The following is a 19070-nucleotide window of genomic DNA, read 5'->3' as shown; positions in this document are numbered from 1 at the left end:
ATGTGCACTGCCCCAATGAAATAAATAAATACATAGTTGATCTCGATTGCTCAACCAGCACTTTGAGGTAGGTACCACTATAATGTATTTTCTCTCCTTTTTTCACTGTTTTCCATCAGATGGGCTCTGCTTCAGAATGCCAGCACAGGAAAAGAAAGGCTCCAGCCCCTCCTTTGACCCCGGATTCCATCACCCCAGACCCTTATGGTGCACCTACTTCAGCTACCTCCACCCCTGATAGCCAAACAAGTGAAAACCATTCTCCAGCCTTTTGCACTAAGATGCCCCAGTCAACCACAATCTCTTCTTCCGCTGTAAAAACAACAGTGGAGCCACAATCCCCGAAGCTCAAGGTTCACCCTCCATCTGTTTTCACTGTTGCACCCATCAGTGCCTCCCCAACTCCAAGCAGCAGCACTGCCGACAGTCAAGTTCTTCAGGACTCAAGCTCTGAACTCAGCCACAGCCCTGACTCCGATCTTGACACAGATGACATTGTTTCCCATTATAGTACCCTCACCAGCAGTACCGGTACTGCAAGCGGATCGGTGCATAGCAAACTCCCGACAAAAAGTTCCACTACCAAAATTAAGGAATTAGATAAGGTTAGCAAAAGGATCTCCAGGGCAGTGAGTGAGTCAGTCCTTAACCTTCAACTGGATGAAGTTGAAAGCAACGGACACGGTACAATGGGTAAATATGAGCACAACACAACACAGCACGGCACGGCACAACAGGGTACAAAGCCGGCACTAAACGGGTTAGAAATAGTTTCATGTTGAAGTGTAGCTTTAAATCATGATTACTCTGTAATTTACATTTTATTGTAGTAATACTTTAACATTGGACCATCCTCCCTTCCAAAGCTACAGATAGTCGTGATATAAAATCAAGGACTGTTTTGTTATGATAACGCTTCAATAATCTCTGTTATGGAGACCACCAAGGAATAATTTTACCACGTCGTTTGTGATTTAATTTCCATCATTTATGATTCACAATTTTCTGCTTCAGCTAGGGAAACATTGAGAATATTTTCTAAGTAAATTATGTGTTTGATCAATAAGATACTGACATTGTAGGTAAACACTCATGCATTACTTACCATGATGTTACCTGAAAGTGGTTTTAAAAGTAACTTTTCAAAGTAGTATGTAGTAAATTTTCTAACCTTGTCAAAGATTGTCTGATGCTCAAGTTACAAGTGGAGGTAGTTTTCGTCTTATTTTTAATAATAATAATAATAATAATACATTTATTTTTCATAGTACTCAAAGACACTTTACAAGAGTTTAAAACATGGGAGAAAAATGTACACTTTAAAGCAATGTATACATGATTTAAAACAAACACATTTTGAAGAAGAAAAACTAAGTGGGTAAAAGAGATTAAAAGGTGGTAAACACTATACAGTAGTCCTTGAATTCTTGCCCTCAATTTATCAGTCCGTTCTTTGCCTCCCTTGTCAATATGCATGTAGCCACGCACATAATCCCTCAAAGATGGCGGTTGCAAAGACGAACACATTCACCGCAGATCTAAACAGGATCTACTTGAACCTCAGAAAACACTATTGATCAGGGTTTTTTTCATGGCAGCGTGAGACTGCAGCAGAGGGCTGTAATGAGTGACAGATGCAGAGATGATAGAGTTGTAGACCTTAGAAAAGAGGTGAGGAAGGTGAGAATGAGGGAGTTCAAAGATGGGAAGGTTTCGGCATCAGGATGAATATAATAAGTGAGGTCGAATCAAGTTTGAGGTGGTTTCAAAGAGATGTTTAACAAGAGGATAAGAGTAAGAATAGTTTTTAGTCTGGAATAGAGCAAACAGCATGAGAATCAGTATTTAATCTATTCGCCTACAGGGAGAGGGTATCTTTCACTCTTGAACCGGTTCAATTTCAATTCCCAGTACCTGGAAATTTGTTATTTTTTTATTTTGAGCATCATAGAGGTTTGTGAAGAAGAGATCAGATATTACTTCCTATTTACTCGTACAATGATATTGCACGCATGCCATTTCCTTCCAGGAACAACTGGTCACCCAGCGCCACCCAAGCCCCGTCGATCGCCAGCCTGGGAACACCCTACCCTGTCAACCCTACCTCTGTTCTCACCTTCAGAAACCAGTGCCCCACAGAGCACCGTCGAGGAGGAGGAAGACATTTCACAGTGTAGGTGCCACATGGACTCACTTTTTGCTAATTTATTTATCCCACCCCCCCAGAATAATTGGACCACGCACACAGATATACAGTGTGTGTGTGTGAGTGTGTGTGTCTATATATATATATATATATATATATATATATAGCTGAAAAAAATTGACACCACTGCAAAAGTCTTTTTGTGTTTCTAGATTTTATCCTGAACCCATCTCCATTCCTGTCATATTTATTTTCCTGTATATCTTCTCTTTTCTTTACCCGCTGCCCCTGTCCTTTTTGTAGTGTACTGCTGTGGTCCTGTACGCCTGCGCTCCAAGAACCCTTGAAATCTTTCTCTGGCGCTTTCATCATCCACCCCCCCCCCTTTTTTTTTGTCAGTCCGCTTTGCTTCTTCCTCTCCTGCAAGATGTCACCCTTTTTCCCTTGACATTGTTTGAAGATACTTTTCTCCGTTTGTGTTCACACATACATTTCTAGTTATGTCTAATGCAATGTTCTCTACTTTCTCTCATATTGAGCCAAATGGATATGTGTGAATTTCTTGTTTTTTTACATTAGTTTCATCCGTTCGATCTGGTTACAATTGATGTGTGGATTCTCTGCTCAAATTAAAAATGGACACATAGTATGCGGTCAGAAGGTTGTACCATGACAGATGAGCTCAAAAGGCAATCCGTGGATGTATCATTTACAAAAGGGATTAATGAGTGATATGAAGATGTCACGATGGCAAGGCAATCTGATATTCGTAGCCAATAGTTTGGCTACATGATATCTTAATATCAATCGTTTAACCATCTTATCTGTGGTCGATTATTTTGAATTGGTTTTGAGACCCGAGACGAATGATGATCTGGCAGAGATTGGGGAGGTGCAACATTACATTGTTTTCTCAGAACAAAAGTCACACAAGTCAACTCGTAAACCAGTATGTTAAGATCAGCATGTTAAGAATAAGATTATTTTTGTTCATTTTTCTCTGTCGTTTCCATATTCAAACCCCGTATTGGCTTATATGAGGCAACCATGTAGTACGAAAAACATTTTTTAATTCCAAAACTTGTCTCATTATTAAAAATCATAGCATAAGCATAGTGGATATGCAGAACATCATACGACCAAACTGAGAGAACAGTTTAGCGGGCTTACCCTGTATGCCTCGATAACTAGCATAGCAACAGGTTGGTTACATGATGGTTTGAAGCTGAACTTTTCTTTATGACTGGTGTTGTTCATTTATAAATACAACTATATGTATACAAGAACTAAGAATAAACATGGCCGACTGTAATCTTTGGTAGCTCTTGAAGACATACTGTATTGTACAAAACCAAATACATTCTGGACGTTTAAAGTGCCGGCTGGTGCTTTGTCCTGGTCCCCTTTTATTGGATTCTGTCATCTGCTCGTGCCGGAAGGAAGTGCATTCGTTCGCTCGTTTTACCAAATATGGAACTTGGTTGCACATACAGACTAGATTGTTAAGTCAAGCAAAGTCTTGTTTTATTAGAGCCTAATAATGTTTAATCTGCTGAAATTATGTTTTGTGGTGATAAAGATGGGTTTTGTGTGTTCACGCAAAAATGGCAGGAATAAAATATGTGTATGACAGTGGTTTCTTTGCATTAAATTTGCATTGACTGCAACCAAAAGTACATGACAAAATTTGAGACACTGAAGCTTGTGTCCAAGGTCACTAATGACGGAGATTTGATAGCTGTTGGTGTGGATGTTATTGTGTGTTTGCCGACAGACCAACTATTTATTACTCTATACTAAATGGATGCACAATTGCATGTGCTTGTATGCATGCAGTGGTTGTGGTTGTAGCTGGCATGACTGAGCTGTTACTGTGAATGTGTTGGGAAGATAGCCTTGTGACTCAGCATCACGTCATAAACAGAGAGCCTTAATATATGTGCGCACACCATGAGTAATATGCACCATTATAACCAAGGTGGCTCTCATTTCCAAGAATACAAAAGTATTGACCTTGCAGTTTTATGCATGCTGGCCCAAAAAGCCAGTAAATGGCACAATATTTTGTGGGCTGAGAACCCAAAACAATGCTGTTAAAATATGTAATTATAAGGATGTGTTTACAGGATATCCACCCAATCATCATTCAAGTTGTTTTATCAAGCCCCACAAATTGGTTGTGGTCTGGGTCTATGTATGTATATTTGGTTTGTATTCTGGCTTGCGTTTGTGGTGTTAGAATGAATGTTGAAACTATCGTTTGCCTGTGAAAGATGGTGACACTGCATCCTGTGTTTATTTTCTAACAAGTGTCTTTTTTTTCTCCGTCAGCATTGCAATAACTCCAATAGTACTATCCAGTAACTATCAATTTTAGTGCTGCATACCAATCTCAACATTTTTTTTTGTTTTTGTAGTCAAATCACCAGTCCATTTATTGACTGTTTTTTTTTCCCTTCGCTGTACTCATGTTTTATACAGTCTCCTGATTTGCTGGTATCCACACACAAAATTTTAAGTATTTGCTCCATAGTATTTTCATAGAATATATATATATATATATATATATACACACACAATGAGATTAAGAGATTAATTCTCATGTTTTTTTTTCTCTTTTGTCTAATAGCTCCCTCAATTTTAGATGGGCTTTTTGGAGAAAAAAAATGTGTGTTAGTTTCAAGAAACAACAGTACTAATTGCTAACATTTTAGCAAACAGTGAATCCTGTGAGTAACAACTCTTTTCCTTTCAGCTTGGCTCCATTCCGTAAAGGGCATGGGAGCCAATGTCCAGGCCCCTGAAACTAAAACACCTGAGGCTGAGACTATGTCCCTGGGAAACAGCAGCAGTGGCAGCAGTTTGCCAGATCAAGGTTATGCCGCTTCTGAGGGAATGGTAGATGGTGAGGACTCGGGCCTGGTGAGCTCCCCATGTGACACCCATCCCACATCCCCAGACGGGAGTTTGTTTTTGGATAGAGGTTTTGGAGCCAGAAGAGAGCGACTGACGAGGCCTGCCCAAGACATTTCCAGTGACAGTGATGAAGGATGTGCCACCTGGGGATCAAATCACGGGTAAATAAGAGACATGACATGGTTTGAGAAAGTGTGATTGACCAAATTAGAGTTGAGGTAAATTAAGTCTGTCCGGTTTTATCTGCAACATTAATGATGTTGTTTTGTAAAGTCTGAATTGTCACCCAAGGCACACTGTGGCCATTCCTTGGTACTCTGGTTAAGACCAAAACAAAAAAACTACTGAGTAATCAAACAAGATGCAGAATTCACTCATTTGGTCCTTTACGCATCATGTTCACTTTGGCCTTGTCATCGGAACAATTGCTTGAATTAACTTTGCAGTCCAACCTTTTTTACGCCACAGAGTGGTTTCACATGAAGAAATATTTTGATTGACCAACATCTAAATGAATCAAAATAAATTATTAAAAAATCCAACAGATCTAATACGATAAGGCACAAAGGTGGACCAGAGCGAGATCACATGCAGAGGAAAAAACAGAGCGGCGTCTGTGGGACAAAACCCTTCTCTCCACCTTCAGGCCAGGGGCTGTCACAGACTTACAAACAAAACCTTGATAGATGCGTGCATGTAATAAGCACCAGTTTATCAAATACAACTGGAGATAAAAATCTTCAAAAAAGAGACTTCAAGCTGTTTATTGCCACATAAAATGTAGAGTTTACCGTTAAAAACTGAACAAAGAGAATGACACAATGTGTAATTTCAACAAGCAAATGACATTGCCCAAATATTTGACAACTGTGGGCTTGTTGAAGCCCTTTGCAACTTAAGAATGGCCCATGAGCTTAATGCTAACAAGGTGAGGGAAACATTGTCCCCCACCTTAGACAATCTGATGCTGTGGTGGCCATTACTCTCCTAATTTCTCTGATCCCTTAAAGAAACAAAAACCTCACCGGTCTCCAGACGAGAATTCAGTCATTTACGGAGAGTTGTTGGACATCTTTCGCCCAACCACACATGAAATAATTGCAGGTCTCAAGTGATTTGTAAGCTTTCGTGTTCTGTCATGTATGTGTTCGTATCATGTTTACTAAATAATTCACAATATCGTGATTCAGTTGAGAAATCCTTTTTCTTGTATGGATTGATTCCGTTGCTCAAACATACAGTATTTTCGACTTGTATTGCACCAAAGACTATCTATTTAAACCTTTGGCCTCCATCTTCTCTGGAGGAGTAATGTTAGAGGAAGATGAGTGTGATATTGTCATGAACAAAATAACAGGATATAAACATAAGTCTGAGAAGAGGAATGACTGACACATGCTGTACGGTTCAGCCGCAAAACTGCACTTCCTCACAAGGTCACGTTGGACCCGTGACATCAGTGAATATGTATACATAGCTGCATTTGTCTTTTCCGCAGTCATGCCACTGAAAAATATCCTCCCAGCATGATGCTACTAGGACCAGTCGACCATGCTTCACCGTAGGGATGGTGTTAGCCAGGTGATTTGCTGTGTCAGTTTGTCTCCAAACTTGACTTGTCACGTTGAGGTGCCTTTCGGCAACCTTCTGGCAGGCCTCGACACAACCCTTATCCACACACAGATGGAGACGTGGCAGAGAGACAGCAGTTGCAACGCATGTGTTGCACTTTACTCTTCTCTGTCTCCACGGACTCGTGCACTGTTCACTTTTGAGTTGAAGTGCAACAAACAGCATCGACGTTCTCTCGAATGCACAAGACGCATCTCTGCAAATCTCGCTTTAGACTGCCAAACGGTTTTGCTGTCAAAAATGGCATCCCTGTATTTGGTGATTCGTGTCATGCCAGTATTTTTATCTGAAGAGTTACTCATCACAGCTCATTTATATAACTGTCAGCAGTTAACTTTTAGGTTAGTTTGTTTGTTTTTCTGCTCGATTTAATTCTCAACATGTCTTTAGTTTCATACTCAAAAGTAGCATAGCATGGCTGCTGTTTTCTGTCCTTAATCAAAGGCCTTCGTTGAAAGCGAATATCACTTAAATGGAATGAAATGTGTGTGATAATGTGCCCAGAATGGGAATTTAGGATCAATGATCTCATTCATAAACATTTAATGAACCCCGGCACCGATGCTTTTGTGTGGTGAGTGTTCCAGGAAAGCAAACGTTTTTTTTTTCTATCTGAGTTAAGAAGACAACCCTTCCCAAGTTCCTTTGAAGACAAATTCTATTGGATTTGGCTGTCTTGTTGTGGCTGAATTGCTAGTATCTCATGAGAATGGTCTTTTTAAACCTTCAAAGCGAATTGAAATCTGAACTGCACAAAAAGTTCTAGATGTATGAAAATAATCAAATATGTCAAACGGGGCTGGATGGTATTATAGCTGTCCGCATGCCCTCATCGTTTTTGTGAATGCAAGAATACTATCTGATATCTGTGTGTTGTCTACTGCTTTTTATTTTTATGTACCGTCCTTAGTCAAAGCAACCTCCAGGCAAAGTCACGAAACATAAAGAGCACATTTGAAGAGAAATATAAATGGCTCCATCAGATGCACATGGAAGCAGACGTTTCAGGTGAGGTAGCAAGTCACAGCCTGATATTCTGCTGTAACGTTTAACAATCTGATGTTAAATGTATGTTTTGCTATCGTTTACTCATCATATTTAACAATAGTTGAGTGGGCCCCCCCCCAAGAATGATAAAATTTAAAACATTGAGCAAATCATAAAAGTGATCAAATTGGGTGTTCATGACACTTTGGTGAGTCGCTAATGCATCAGAATTGTTAAATTTCAGTAGATAATGTTCTCATAAATGTTCCTTAGTGGTTGTTGTATGTTTTGCCCTCCTTTAATCTCTCTTAATCGCATGTCAACAGTGATTCACAGTGTGCCAGTATCTGCAGTGGACATGAATGTCCCTGTCACTGCCATAGATGAAATGCTGGAAGACTATAAACCTCTTGTCGAAGACAAAAAGGCAACAATACTCACTGGAAGGAAGTTAACATGTCATCAAGGTAAGACAAATAAACAGCCAAGATGCAGCAGTGTTTGATCTTTGCTGATTACATCAGCTTCAGGGTTAAGCCAACTTATTTCTACCATTGAAATTATTGAAAATAGAACCAATCCTTCCAGCCCTGGAAGCAAATTATGCCCATAAAAACAAAGGTATGTTTTTCTGGGTTTAGTTTAGTTAAAAAGTAGAAATGAATGAATCATTTGCTGCCTGTTTTACTCAGCCGATGGGCTTGTGTGCGGGCGTGCATGAGCATACAAGACAGTGTGGGGAATTTCCTCAAACTTTTTCTTTTTCTATTTTATCACAGGTTCAGAAAGTGCTGCAGAGTGGCGCAACGAAAACAATAATGCTTGCACAGCAGCTTCCACTAAAAAAAGTTGCATTGTGAATGCTAATCTTGATCAGTGTAGAATCACACTGGGAAATGGGTCAAGTGGGTATACAAATGAAGATAAAAATGAAGATGTGAAAGAGGATACACAAAGACCGTTATCAGTGAAACCTTGCAAGTCCCAGGAACACAGCAAAAGTGTGCCGCTAAAAACTCTCAGATCTGATCCCATGACGACGAAGAGTAACACTCATCGTATACACGAGGACAGTGTCGTCCTGTCCCAAGCCAACCAGAGATCATTGTCCACAGAAAAAGTAGACAATACCAGTGTTTACCAAAATAACTCCAGCCCAAGTATGTTGCCCAAGAAAGTTACTTGCAATCCCACCTCTCGATTTGGAATGAAAACATTCACTGTTGTTCCTCCCAAGCCTTCTGTCATGCAAGGTGGTACTCAAAATGCGTCTGCCACATTAACTGCTGGTGCTCTTAAAATTGATGAGCAAGGAAATATCATGAAAATGTTTGGTGACCCCAACGGAGTCGTTGATGCAACACAATCAGGAATTACCAGATCTGAGGAGTGTCCACTTGTCGGAAAAGCCAAAGCCTTTTGGAGCTGTAGTGAAAGACAAGAATGTGCCCTTCCTTGCAGCACAGGTGTGACAGACAAGGCAAGGAGGAGCTTTGAGAACACTCAAAATGCTGGCAATGCTGTGGCGACATTGTCCACCGATCGACGGGAACTCCTGAAAACACAACGCGCAATTATAAATACTGCAATCAGTGCCGCGCCCAAAGAGGCTGGTAGAAAAGTCAATGACACAGTGAATAGTGTCCTAAGTCCAAAAGAGCCCCAAGCAGAAATTAGTAAAGATATTTCAGTAGCTGAAAGAATTAAGCAACCACAAACAACACTCCCTTCAGACCTTCCTGCCTTCCTCAGACCAACCCGACGTACATCAAGCCAGTATGTGGCTTCTGCCATCAATAAATACACCCCCATGACATCAGCAAAACCCAGAATGGTGTCTTCGCCATCCCAGTCCACTCCTTTAACCCAACATGTTGCCTTCCATACACTGGGTCACTCCATACAAGTGAATCCACGCCAGTCCTCCAAGATCTCATTGACAGATAACAAGTTTAATCAAGAGGGTCTTCACCGCCCTGGTCCTGTGAGGTCCATGAGCCACCCCGAATTTGCATCAGAAAGCCAAAGAGAAGTGGGAGATGACAAGGAAGGAAATTGTGGCGAATCCATCAACGACAGCTCCTGTACACTAGGACCAGTGTCGGACAGAATTAAACACTTTCAGTTGAGTGCTACCACTCAGATAGCCATAGTCGAACGGGATAGTCGAGATGTCAAAGCTAATCAGTGCAGAAGCCCCAGCCTTACGCGCAAGTCTCATCAACAATCAACTGGCAAACCCCTGACAGCCACTCATCAAACAGCTGCGACAAAGCCAGAACCGTCGCGTAGTATGTCAGACAGTGCTGTCATTCCCGGACCTCCGCCTGTCAACATATTTGGACCAGTTAAAAAGTTTAAGCCAGTGGTCTGTCGCTCAATTGAGAAAGATACCTCTCTGCACAGTCACCTCATGGAGGCCATCCAGGCAGGAGCCGTCAAGGACAGGCTCAGGAAGGTGAAATCATCCACTTCTGTTTTGTGTAATAATAATAATAATACATGGGGGAGATCGGCCGATATTTTGCATTGCGTGCAAACAGGAATGTCATTAGCCAGGATCGAATCTGCCAATGAAGACATTATGGTCACAGTGTTTCCCACGTATACATGTCTCCGTGATGGGTTGTCACGAATCGATTTTGGTAGTATCTGGTCAATCTGGAACCAATGTATTCACTTAGTTTGCTGCGTAGAGATCGTGCCACTCTGCTCATTGTGTCTATCTGGTAATCGGCCCACTCTGGTACAATACTGCAAATGTGGTACACACGTATCAATAGTGTCCAGATTTAAAATTGAGAGTCAGTCCGTATCAGAGGCAGCAACATTGCAGACAGTGTCGCTCCCCGCATCGCTCCAACAGTCGCAATGACCGTCTCGTCACAGCACACGTGGTGTTGTTTTTAGTGGATCAGTGTCAGAATCAGAATCAGAATCATCTTTATTGGCCAAGTATGTAGAACACACAAGGAATTTGTCTCCGGTATAACACGCTGCATTAGTATCATCGTAAACAACAAATCATTGAACCATTTTAGAGTAACCAGCAGCAGTATTTGTAGTACAAGTGTGTATTTCCACTTGGAAACACCGCTCCATGTTGGGCAAAGCCTACGTGCGGTCGACAGGATCTTCAGAGTTTAGGATTAAGCTGCGAAAACACTGTTATGGGAAGTAAATCAAAGTTGCAGTGCCCGACCACGAGCACATATACTATACTACTATCATTATGATATTATTATGTAAACTCTGTGATCGGCCGCAGAAATCCAAATTGTGTAAAGCCTCCCCAAGGCAACATGAGTATACAGTAATACTGTTTTTTTATGATATGTTGGCAAGAAGACACCCACATTACCGCCTTTTTCCTCTTCTACTGGCATGACTAGATATCCTCAACTGGTGCCAGAAGCATGAAGGAAGCTTTTTCTGACGAGAATGAGAGGTCTGCTCTTCTTGCTGCTATTAGAGCCCAGAGCAGCACTGCAAGGCTGAGGAAGGTAAACTACTCAAGTGGCGACTTACCTGTATGTATCTTATGTCATTGCCAAAAAGTGAGAATTTGTCTTTGAAAAAATGAGTGCTTTCATGAATGAGTGTCTTGTCAATGAACCTTTCCAATATATCCCATTCACCTTGAAATATGATGGTTTCAATGTGTCATTAAGGTCGGCATAAGAACAACTTCTAGCTTCAAGGCCAAGTTTGCAGCTGAATACTTTGAGCAGTGCCTGCCATTCAGAATACCGTATATTCACTCTGCTGTGCGTTTCTGCCCTGTTTCCTACAGATTAAATCTGGAGCTTCTGATGAGTTAGAAAGGTTCAGGTCAGCTTCGGGGGAGCACCAAAGACCACTTTCTTCGACTTGCACTTCTCCTGTCTTTACAACGTCTCCGCCGCCATCCACGCTCGCAACTTCTCCTTCTCCTCCCACCGCCTTGCACCGGTCGAAGCTTACCACTGTGGATCGTCCGAATGCCAATGCCCTCATGAACCCCGCCTTGGCCAGGGAGGCTATGATGGAGGCCATCCGTTCTGGATCTGCTGCCGAGAAGCTCAAAAAGGTAGAAATCTGAGAGGGAGAATGTTTCATCCTGTGCCACTAAAGCTTGTAGAAGAAACTCTTGAATTTATTATGCCTTGAGCTGTTTCATGAAAGGCCAGTGGCAAAAGTACTTCTTTACTCTCGCATATCCCCATGGATCAAATTACAGCAGACAACTCTGGCTTTCCTTTTGTCCGCTCTGTTCAACAGTGTGCGGAGGAAAGAAAACACATTCACTTTTACAGACATCAAATATAAAACAAAGACGGCTATAATGAATTATAATTTGCTTTAATCCTACGAGCAAGCGTACTGTATAAAGCCACATCATTTTACCTCAGAAAACGTAGTCCTTCTTATCAAAGACTCAAGTAAGATATTGGAATGGTAAGATGTAGACACAAGAGACCTCAACACAAATAGAATTTGACCACAACTTTGATTTGCTCTTTCTGTAGCCAGAACAAAGCTTTCCCAAGCTGCTGCCGCTTGGTGATTGGATAGAGTTGCAGATTGTTTCACATTCGTGTCATCACACATCCACTATTGATTTAAGAACTTTTTTTTTCTTTTCCAAGAGGAAAGTTCACTTTATGGGCAGCAGCTGTTTAAAATTCAAGACCTTCAATTTAGATCTATTTGCCACATTATTTCAAAATTCTTTAATAGGCCATCATCACCACAGTGAAGAGCAACCCAATTACCGACCTTTATCTGACTCGCATTTCAGCAAAAACAGAAAGAGTTGCAGTTTTCAACTTTTGTATTCCTTTCTTTACGGTCACACTCACCAATCAGCAGCCCTTTGTCAGCATGACACAAGCTGATATTCCAAAATTCAATGAGCTTTGGACAAATATGTCAAAAAAGTACGAATACAGAAATGATGATTTGATCTGAATTTACTGGCAAATGTACTGACATTTGGACCTCTCCAATTGAACACAAATCTGATCTACCAAATTCACAGAAAGCCATGCCTCTTTCTGTTTTCTGTTGTCACAACAGGTGGATTCACAAGTTTATTGTATCTTGCGTCATTCATAGGATTGAGTTGTTCTGCCTGTCACTATACGTTGCTAGCATAGACAGATGCACACACATATATTTGTAATCATTGAATATTTAGATATTGGACAAGTTAAGTGAAATTTGATCATTTCCCGTGTCATTTCTGATGGCTCGCAAGTGTGCCAAGGCACCCTGGACAGTAATCAGTCTATTCAGTAAAGACAAAGAGGAAACTTCATAGCGTGTGTGTGTGCGTGTGCGTGTGTGTGTGTGTTTCCCATCTAGGTTGCAGCACCCACAAAGACAGTCCAAGTGAATGGCAGACTGGGAACAATGCAGGCGACCTCTTCCAAACTTCCTCGAGAATAAACTTACCATCACAAGCATAACATTTACAAAATTCTTTAGCTGGGTGTGTTTTACCACAGAGCTTTGGAATGGACATTTATCAAACTGGTCATGTTAAGTCAATGTCAGAGATCCAAATGCATGACATGAATAGGGCAGATATGCGGGGGGTGGTGGGTGGGTGGGGGAATTCCAGTTCCTAAAGTCCTTCACAGTTCTTGACTTCTGGGTGTGTCACCTCCCAATTAAAGAAGTGCAAGACTACAACGACAACATGTCGGGAAACGTATTTTGAGCGTAGTTTGTGAATGCCGTCCTACCCGAGGAATGTGTTGTTGCACACATTTGTCTGATAAAGCTGTCGCAGGTGAAAGGTTTGACACTTTTCATTCGTAAAACCAGAGTTATTTGTCAGCTCGGTTAGCGGCAGCCTTCTGGGAAATGGTGTCCATCTTGATAACACAAAAACTTGCTTGCTATCTTTACTCTGGCTTTTGGGGTTTTAACTGGAGCGTGACACAAAAATAAGTGCCAATGAAAGCAGAATAGTTCACATGGTCTGTGCTACTTCCATAGCCTATTCTTTTGTTCTGTTTGTTTTATTTTTATTTACCGCAGCTGAGACTTGGATGCCTTCTAGTGTTGTGGTGCTCAGTGTTATTATGTACAAAAATGTTTTCTGTAAGCATTCCAACTGCAGTGCAATACGTTAACATTTGTTTATCCTTATTTGAAATACTAAACATGTTGAAATACACTTAGGAGTGTATTTCCTGTCAATATGGTAAAGAATGCCAACTTTTTCAGTCATGCTGGTGTGGGGACGAAAAAGATGCCTTAGTGCCTTTTAGCTTATAATGCTACTGTTTGGGCTTTGAACTTTTGTGCTGCTGTTTAACACAAAGGGCTTCACGTGCATAAGTGTTCTCTGGAGGGATGTTCAATACAAACATACTGTATATAGTACAAGAGAAGGAGCTTACAGTTGATGTTTGCATTCACAAATAGGATCTTAAGGTGAAATTGTTTTTGGTTTTCCTTTAGTTGTTAAAGAAGTGCATGTGCAAATGTTGCCAGTAGGGCAGGGAAATTAGTTATTGAACAAATAGCATTTGATTCATGCGTACTGGCTTTGCAATATTCATGTCATGCAACGTAGCAGTTTTAGGGAACCAGTAAAGAATAGTGCAATCGTTACCGCATTTGATACCTCGATGAAAAGTTTACAGTTTGGAGGAGCTGTATTTGATTTTGGAAGAGTTCATTGCTGCCATCAACATCGATTTGGATTTTCTGTTTATACCGAATAAGTTTCAGAATGGCAACCTGACTGACAACACTGAAAGCATCCATTTGCAGGTGCTGAATGAAATGAGTGAAGAGATTTGAATTCCTAATTTTTTAAATATTTTAATTTATGCTCCATGTTTTTCAAGCTAAAACATATTCATTTGTTTTATCCGAGATGGGTTTTTTTTGTTAATATTTTTGCTTTATGATTTGATTGACATATAATGGACCACATTTCAAAGTAGCATTGTATATTTTGTAAACAAATAATGATCACTACGGCTTGAGTTTTATATTGTTAGAAGCTCTATCAGCTGATGGCTAGAGATTTATACAAGCCACTACATCCCCCCCCCCCCCACACCCGAAAAAAAGGTTTGCACAATGACTTTGTCTACCTAATTTTTGATTGAATAAATACTTTTGTAATTGCACAGTGCTTTTAGTCATGTCTTGATTGGTGTAGAAAATGTGAATTCCAGTAATTGTAAAAGCATCACAGGGGCTTGTCATTTCCAGTAGTACGGCTGCTCTTATGAAATATAACGTAACATCTCACCCTCTCTGGCTCGTCACAGTCGAGCTGTTTTTCCCGGCAGCAACTCAGCGTCCTGACTCACCACTGTGGCTACACATAATGACGCTCTTAAACTTGAGCACAGCCCTGCTTCTTCCAGGTACAGCAACATGTGCAGCACGTAAAAAAAGGAAACCTACAATAGTCCCTCTAGTGGGAAATTCATTTTATGCTCAAAATACTTCTGGTGGCAATCATATAGGTAATGATAATGCAATATAAATTGCAAAAGAGCCAATGTCTCACCACTGCAGTCAGAGCCAGGTTCTGTTGGGTGCATGAATGGAGTGTTGATTGTTACACGGCTGTGCATTTTGAGGCTTGGCCTATGTACAGTATGTGATGCCAAACTACACAGAATTAACAATTTTGCTATATATAGGCAGACATCACTACCCACAATAGTCTTGGTTCATTTGTATTAATCAGTGAAACCTAGTCAAACACAGACGGACTATTTGCAATCAAAAATTAAAATCAGTTTTGTCATTAAAATGGTTGTTCTGACTTGACACAATTGATGTGGCAAAAAAGCCCCAGCTGTCTCCGGCCTCAACTTGTCCTTCTGATTTTTTGGTTTTGTTGTTCTTCCTTTCACAACTTTGCTGCTGTAAATTGGGAATGTCTCCATTGTGAGACGAATAAAGGTTTTCTTATTCTTATTGATAAACAAACGACTGCGTCCGAGGATAAACGACCAATCGCACAGAAGGCGGGACTTAAGAAGCGTCATTCATTTGTTGTACACTCATGGGCTCAAAACCTGCAGCCTCACGCTGACAATTACCTCTTTCACTGCCAGCCTGCATTTGACATCTAGCTGTATAACATTCAATGGCAGTAAAGGAGTTACAAAATGTTTAAAGTTGGTGTGTGAGGCACACACACAATACAACCCCGTTTTTGAGGTCTTCCAGTGTCAACAGATTGCGTTTTGAGATCAGATGTTGCAGTTAAGGATGTGATCACTAGCCACTTCATTCCATTTTTTTTCTGCCGCTTGTTGCCATCTTGACACTTTATAGTCTTCAGTGAACCCAAAATGCATGTTTTTGGAATGTGGGAGGGGGGGGGGGGCCCAAAAACAAACAAAATTCAGCCAAGCATTGTTAGAGCATACCTCTACACAGAAGAGTCTCAGTGAAGATTTGAGCACAGGGCCTCTTACCTGTGAGACAAACATTCTCACAACTCTACCAACATGCTGCCCATAACGTGTCATTTAAATCTCAAAATTCAGATGTCATCCATCATAGTATGTTATAGAGGAGCTCATCTTGAGCAGTGTTAAGAGTGGAGTGGGGTGAAAGGTGTTTTGGTGTTACTTATGCAAAGCATGAGCTTCATTCATAAGTGCAAGATAAATAATGATTAATGACAATCTTTTGAATTCCCATTAAAAACGGCTCCATCCTCGGGACACATTATGAAAGCCTTTCACCGACTGCCTTTGCTCATGTTACACAGCTTTGTTGTCAGACTTGGAGTGATGGACACAGTGACAGCCACAAGCAGCAGGGAGTTGTATTGACTTTGTTTTCTGATGTTTGGTAGTCCACAAAGTAACTGATCAATCAATTGAAACAAAAGGCCTGTGCACTGTTGAATGTTTGAGGAGGTGAAATAAGCACAATGTGTGTTGTGTTTATGTCTCAGCGTCAATCTCGCCACAAGGAGGCTTTGTTTCCATCACGACAGATGCTTAATGACTGACATGATATGTGCATGTGTCTGCTTGTGTGAGCGTCACCTGCCTCCCTTTAGCTCTCTCACATGTGTAACTTGGTGTTTTAAAGAAAATGGGGCGACAGTTTTCAGCACCCCGCTGTCCTGAACCAGACGCACACCGCTGAGGACTCTTCAGACTCCCATGGTGTGTTCCCATCCAAGTATCAAATGTACCTTGCATGGGACAACGAATTTGGGGTCAAATCCATTAACATTTTTTTCTCCGTTCATTGACCTTTGTGCCACTCAAGCCCTGTTTCGCCGAAGTAATAGTATAGTTCTGTTAAGCACCTGTCTCAAAACAATTGTGAATGTTTCTGAGGGTTTGTTCATGGTTGCAAATTGTCGCCGGGTTTTCTTTTCCAGATGTTCGCTTGTACTTTTCTCTTCGCAAGGGAACTTTGAACCTGTTCAGAATTTCCTTCCAACAAGAAAAACCACTCAAACTTGGCGAAATTCTGGCGAGCATTTGCGACCTTGAACAAACCCTGATGAGAACGCATCATTCACTCCCTTCAAAAACACTCGCAATTGCTCACACCTCAGTGGGATAAGGATTTAAGTATGATATGCAGTTGTGATTGGTAATAAAATTAATGCTTTGAAAGCACTTTTGAGCAATTGTCATTGGGGTACTGAACTGTACGACAGCAAGTGCGGAGCTCCAAACTTTTTTTCGTATAAGCAGAAGTGCCAAAAACAAATAGTCACAGTCGAATAATTGCACCCTTCTGTATAGTATATCACATTCTTCTTTATTGATAATTGACATGCTTTTGTGAACCCTCTTGAATGAAAGTAGATCTTATGAATACAAAATCACAACAAATCTGTCCTAACATTGAATCATCAAATCAAAGCCATGTAAAATAAAATATAAAAATACCATCTTTCTTGGTATTAACCTGTTTTCTCCTCTAAAGCAGTTCTTAATCTGAATTGCAACAACAATGTCCTAAAGTAACCCCCCGTGATGTTGTTCTCAGTCACATAAACATGAGAGGAGCCTTGTGTAATACCCCTATGAAGCTCCGACCAATAAGATCTCAGCAGTGCTGGGAAGGTAACTCTGGAGAGGTGAGATGATTTAGAAAGAAAAAAAAAAAGAAAACACGCCACTGGTGTTTATAATTCTGAGTTGCCTGTCCTTAGCAAAGCTTTTTTATTCAGAATTGTGTCCTTAACAGCAGGCCCATGGTGATCCACAATAATATTCTTACTCTAGGTTAACCTTGATTTTAGTTTTCTCAAATACTGACATGTACTGTATATTGAGCTCAGTATTTGAAACACGCTAGAGTGAGCAAACAGATTTAAATTTGTGATGCTTTTGACCTAATTTGTGTCACCTGATTCATTTCCCGACATAATGTTGTTTTCTGCTTTTCTGTTTCGTTTGATGTCTGGAGCGTTTTGGGTCATTTGTTCTGCCTTCACGTGAATCTGTTTATGTTATGCTCCTATGCATGGCCCCACTGTCTGTTGGCGGTACAGTATATGAATTGCGTTTACCAACATTTCATGACATTGTGATGTTTGCCGCGAATTGTTTGAATGGAAAGAACCCTTTCGTCACTGCAGCATTCAAAACCTTTTTCCAAACTGATTTGAATTCGAATATAATGGTTATTTTCCCCACATGATTTCTGTGTGTGCATACGTGTGTCTGCGTGTGCAGATAAATACACTTGAAAGACATGGAATCGGAGAAAAAAAATCCTAAATAATGATACGAATATTTTCTGTGCGTCAATGTTGCCTTTGTTTAAATTCACTTCAGGCAAAAGTGATCTTCACCTAATCATGAGGATTAGAGGATTATTAAAATGGATGGATGGATGAATGGAGGACAATGTCCGAACTTCATCTATCTATCTATCTATCTATATACACATACACACACATTTCAGTCAGCGTTTTTATTACTTTTCCTGAAGAATTGAATCAGTATTTCTGCTCTTACCAAAATTGTGATTTATTTTACTAAAATACCTGTGCTTCTATTTAGGTACATGGTGTGAGTACTTTGCCTATTGTGGTTTTAAAAAAATCTTTATTTGCGTTTTTTTGTTGTTCTTTGGGGGTGTTAGTGTTGTTATTTTACACTTTTACTGATGTAAAGTCATTGAATTACTTGAATCTTTTTTTCTACCGTTAATACGATTTAAAAAAAAATAAAAGTATCTCTGCTTCTACTGAAGTCAAGAGTGTGAGCACTTTTCCGCTTGCGGTACCTTCTAGATGAGCCACAACCACAATAACAATTAAACTAATAAGGAGGCGCGAGGACGCATTCTTGCTCCCAGTACAGCGAACGCACCATGAATAGCATCGATCGGTCCTTGGAGGGTGTGGTCAGGGTTCGAGGGGCGGAGAAGCTGCGTA

At 40.6% G+C, this 19070-nt stretch overlaps 1 protein-coding gene across 5 annotated transcripts in view; it reads left to right on the top strand.

Moving 5' to 3' along the window:
- cobl (cordon-bleu WH2 repeat protein) overlaps positions 1-14819 on the top strand; it is a 43167-nt gene extending 28348 nt beyond the window's left edge. For 4 of the 5 annotated variants that reach the window (XM_086113186.1, XM_086113182.1, XM_086113185.1 and 1 more), the window contains 9 exons: positions 120-693; positions 2030-2173; positions 4902-5223; positions 7605-7702; positions 8008-8148; positions 8461-10139; positions 11074-11184; positions 11475-11750; positions 13028-14819. In XM_086113186.1, coding sequence (XP_085969312.1) covers positions 120-693; positions 2030-2173; positions 4902-5223; positions 7605-7702; positions 8008-8148; positions 8461-10139; positions 11074-11184; positions 11475-11750; positions 13028-13111 — 3429 coding nt within the window. In that variant the 3' untranslated portion in view covers positions 13112-14819. The remainder of the gene's footprint in view (positions 1-119; positions 694-2029; positions 2174-4901; positions 5224-7604; positions 7703-8007; positions 8149-8460; positions 10140-11073; positions 11185-11474; positions 11751-13027) is intronic. The other variant, XM_086113187.1, reaches the window with a different exon arrangement.
- The last annotated feature ends 4251 nt before the right edge of the window (positions 14820-19070 follow it).

The sequence above is a fragment of the Hippocampus guttulatus genome, chromosome 6 (genome assembly GCF_054856545.1).
Source record: "Hippocampus guttulatus isolate MCC_2025c chromosome 6, RoL_Hgut_1.0, whole genome shotgun sequence".
Lineage (NCBI taxonomy): Eukaryota > Metazoa > Chordata > Actinopteri > Syngnathiformes > Syngnathidae > Hippocampus > Hippocampus guttulatus.
The sequence above is the reverse complement of the archived record's forward strand: the minus strand, read 5'-3'. Positions and strand labels throughout refer to the sequence as shown.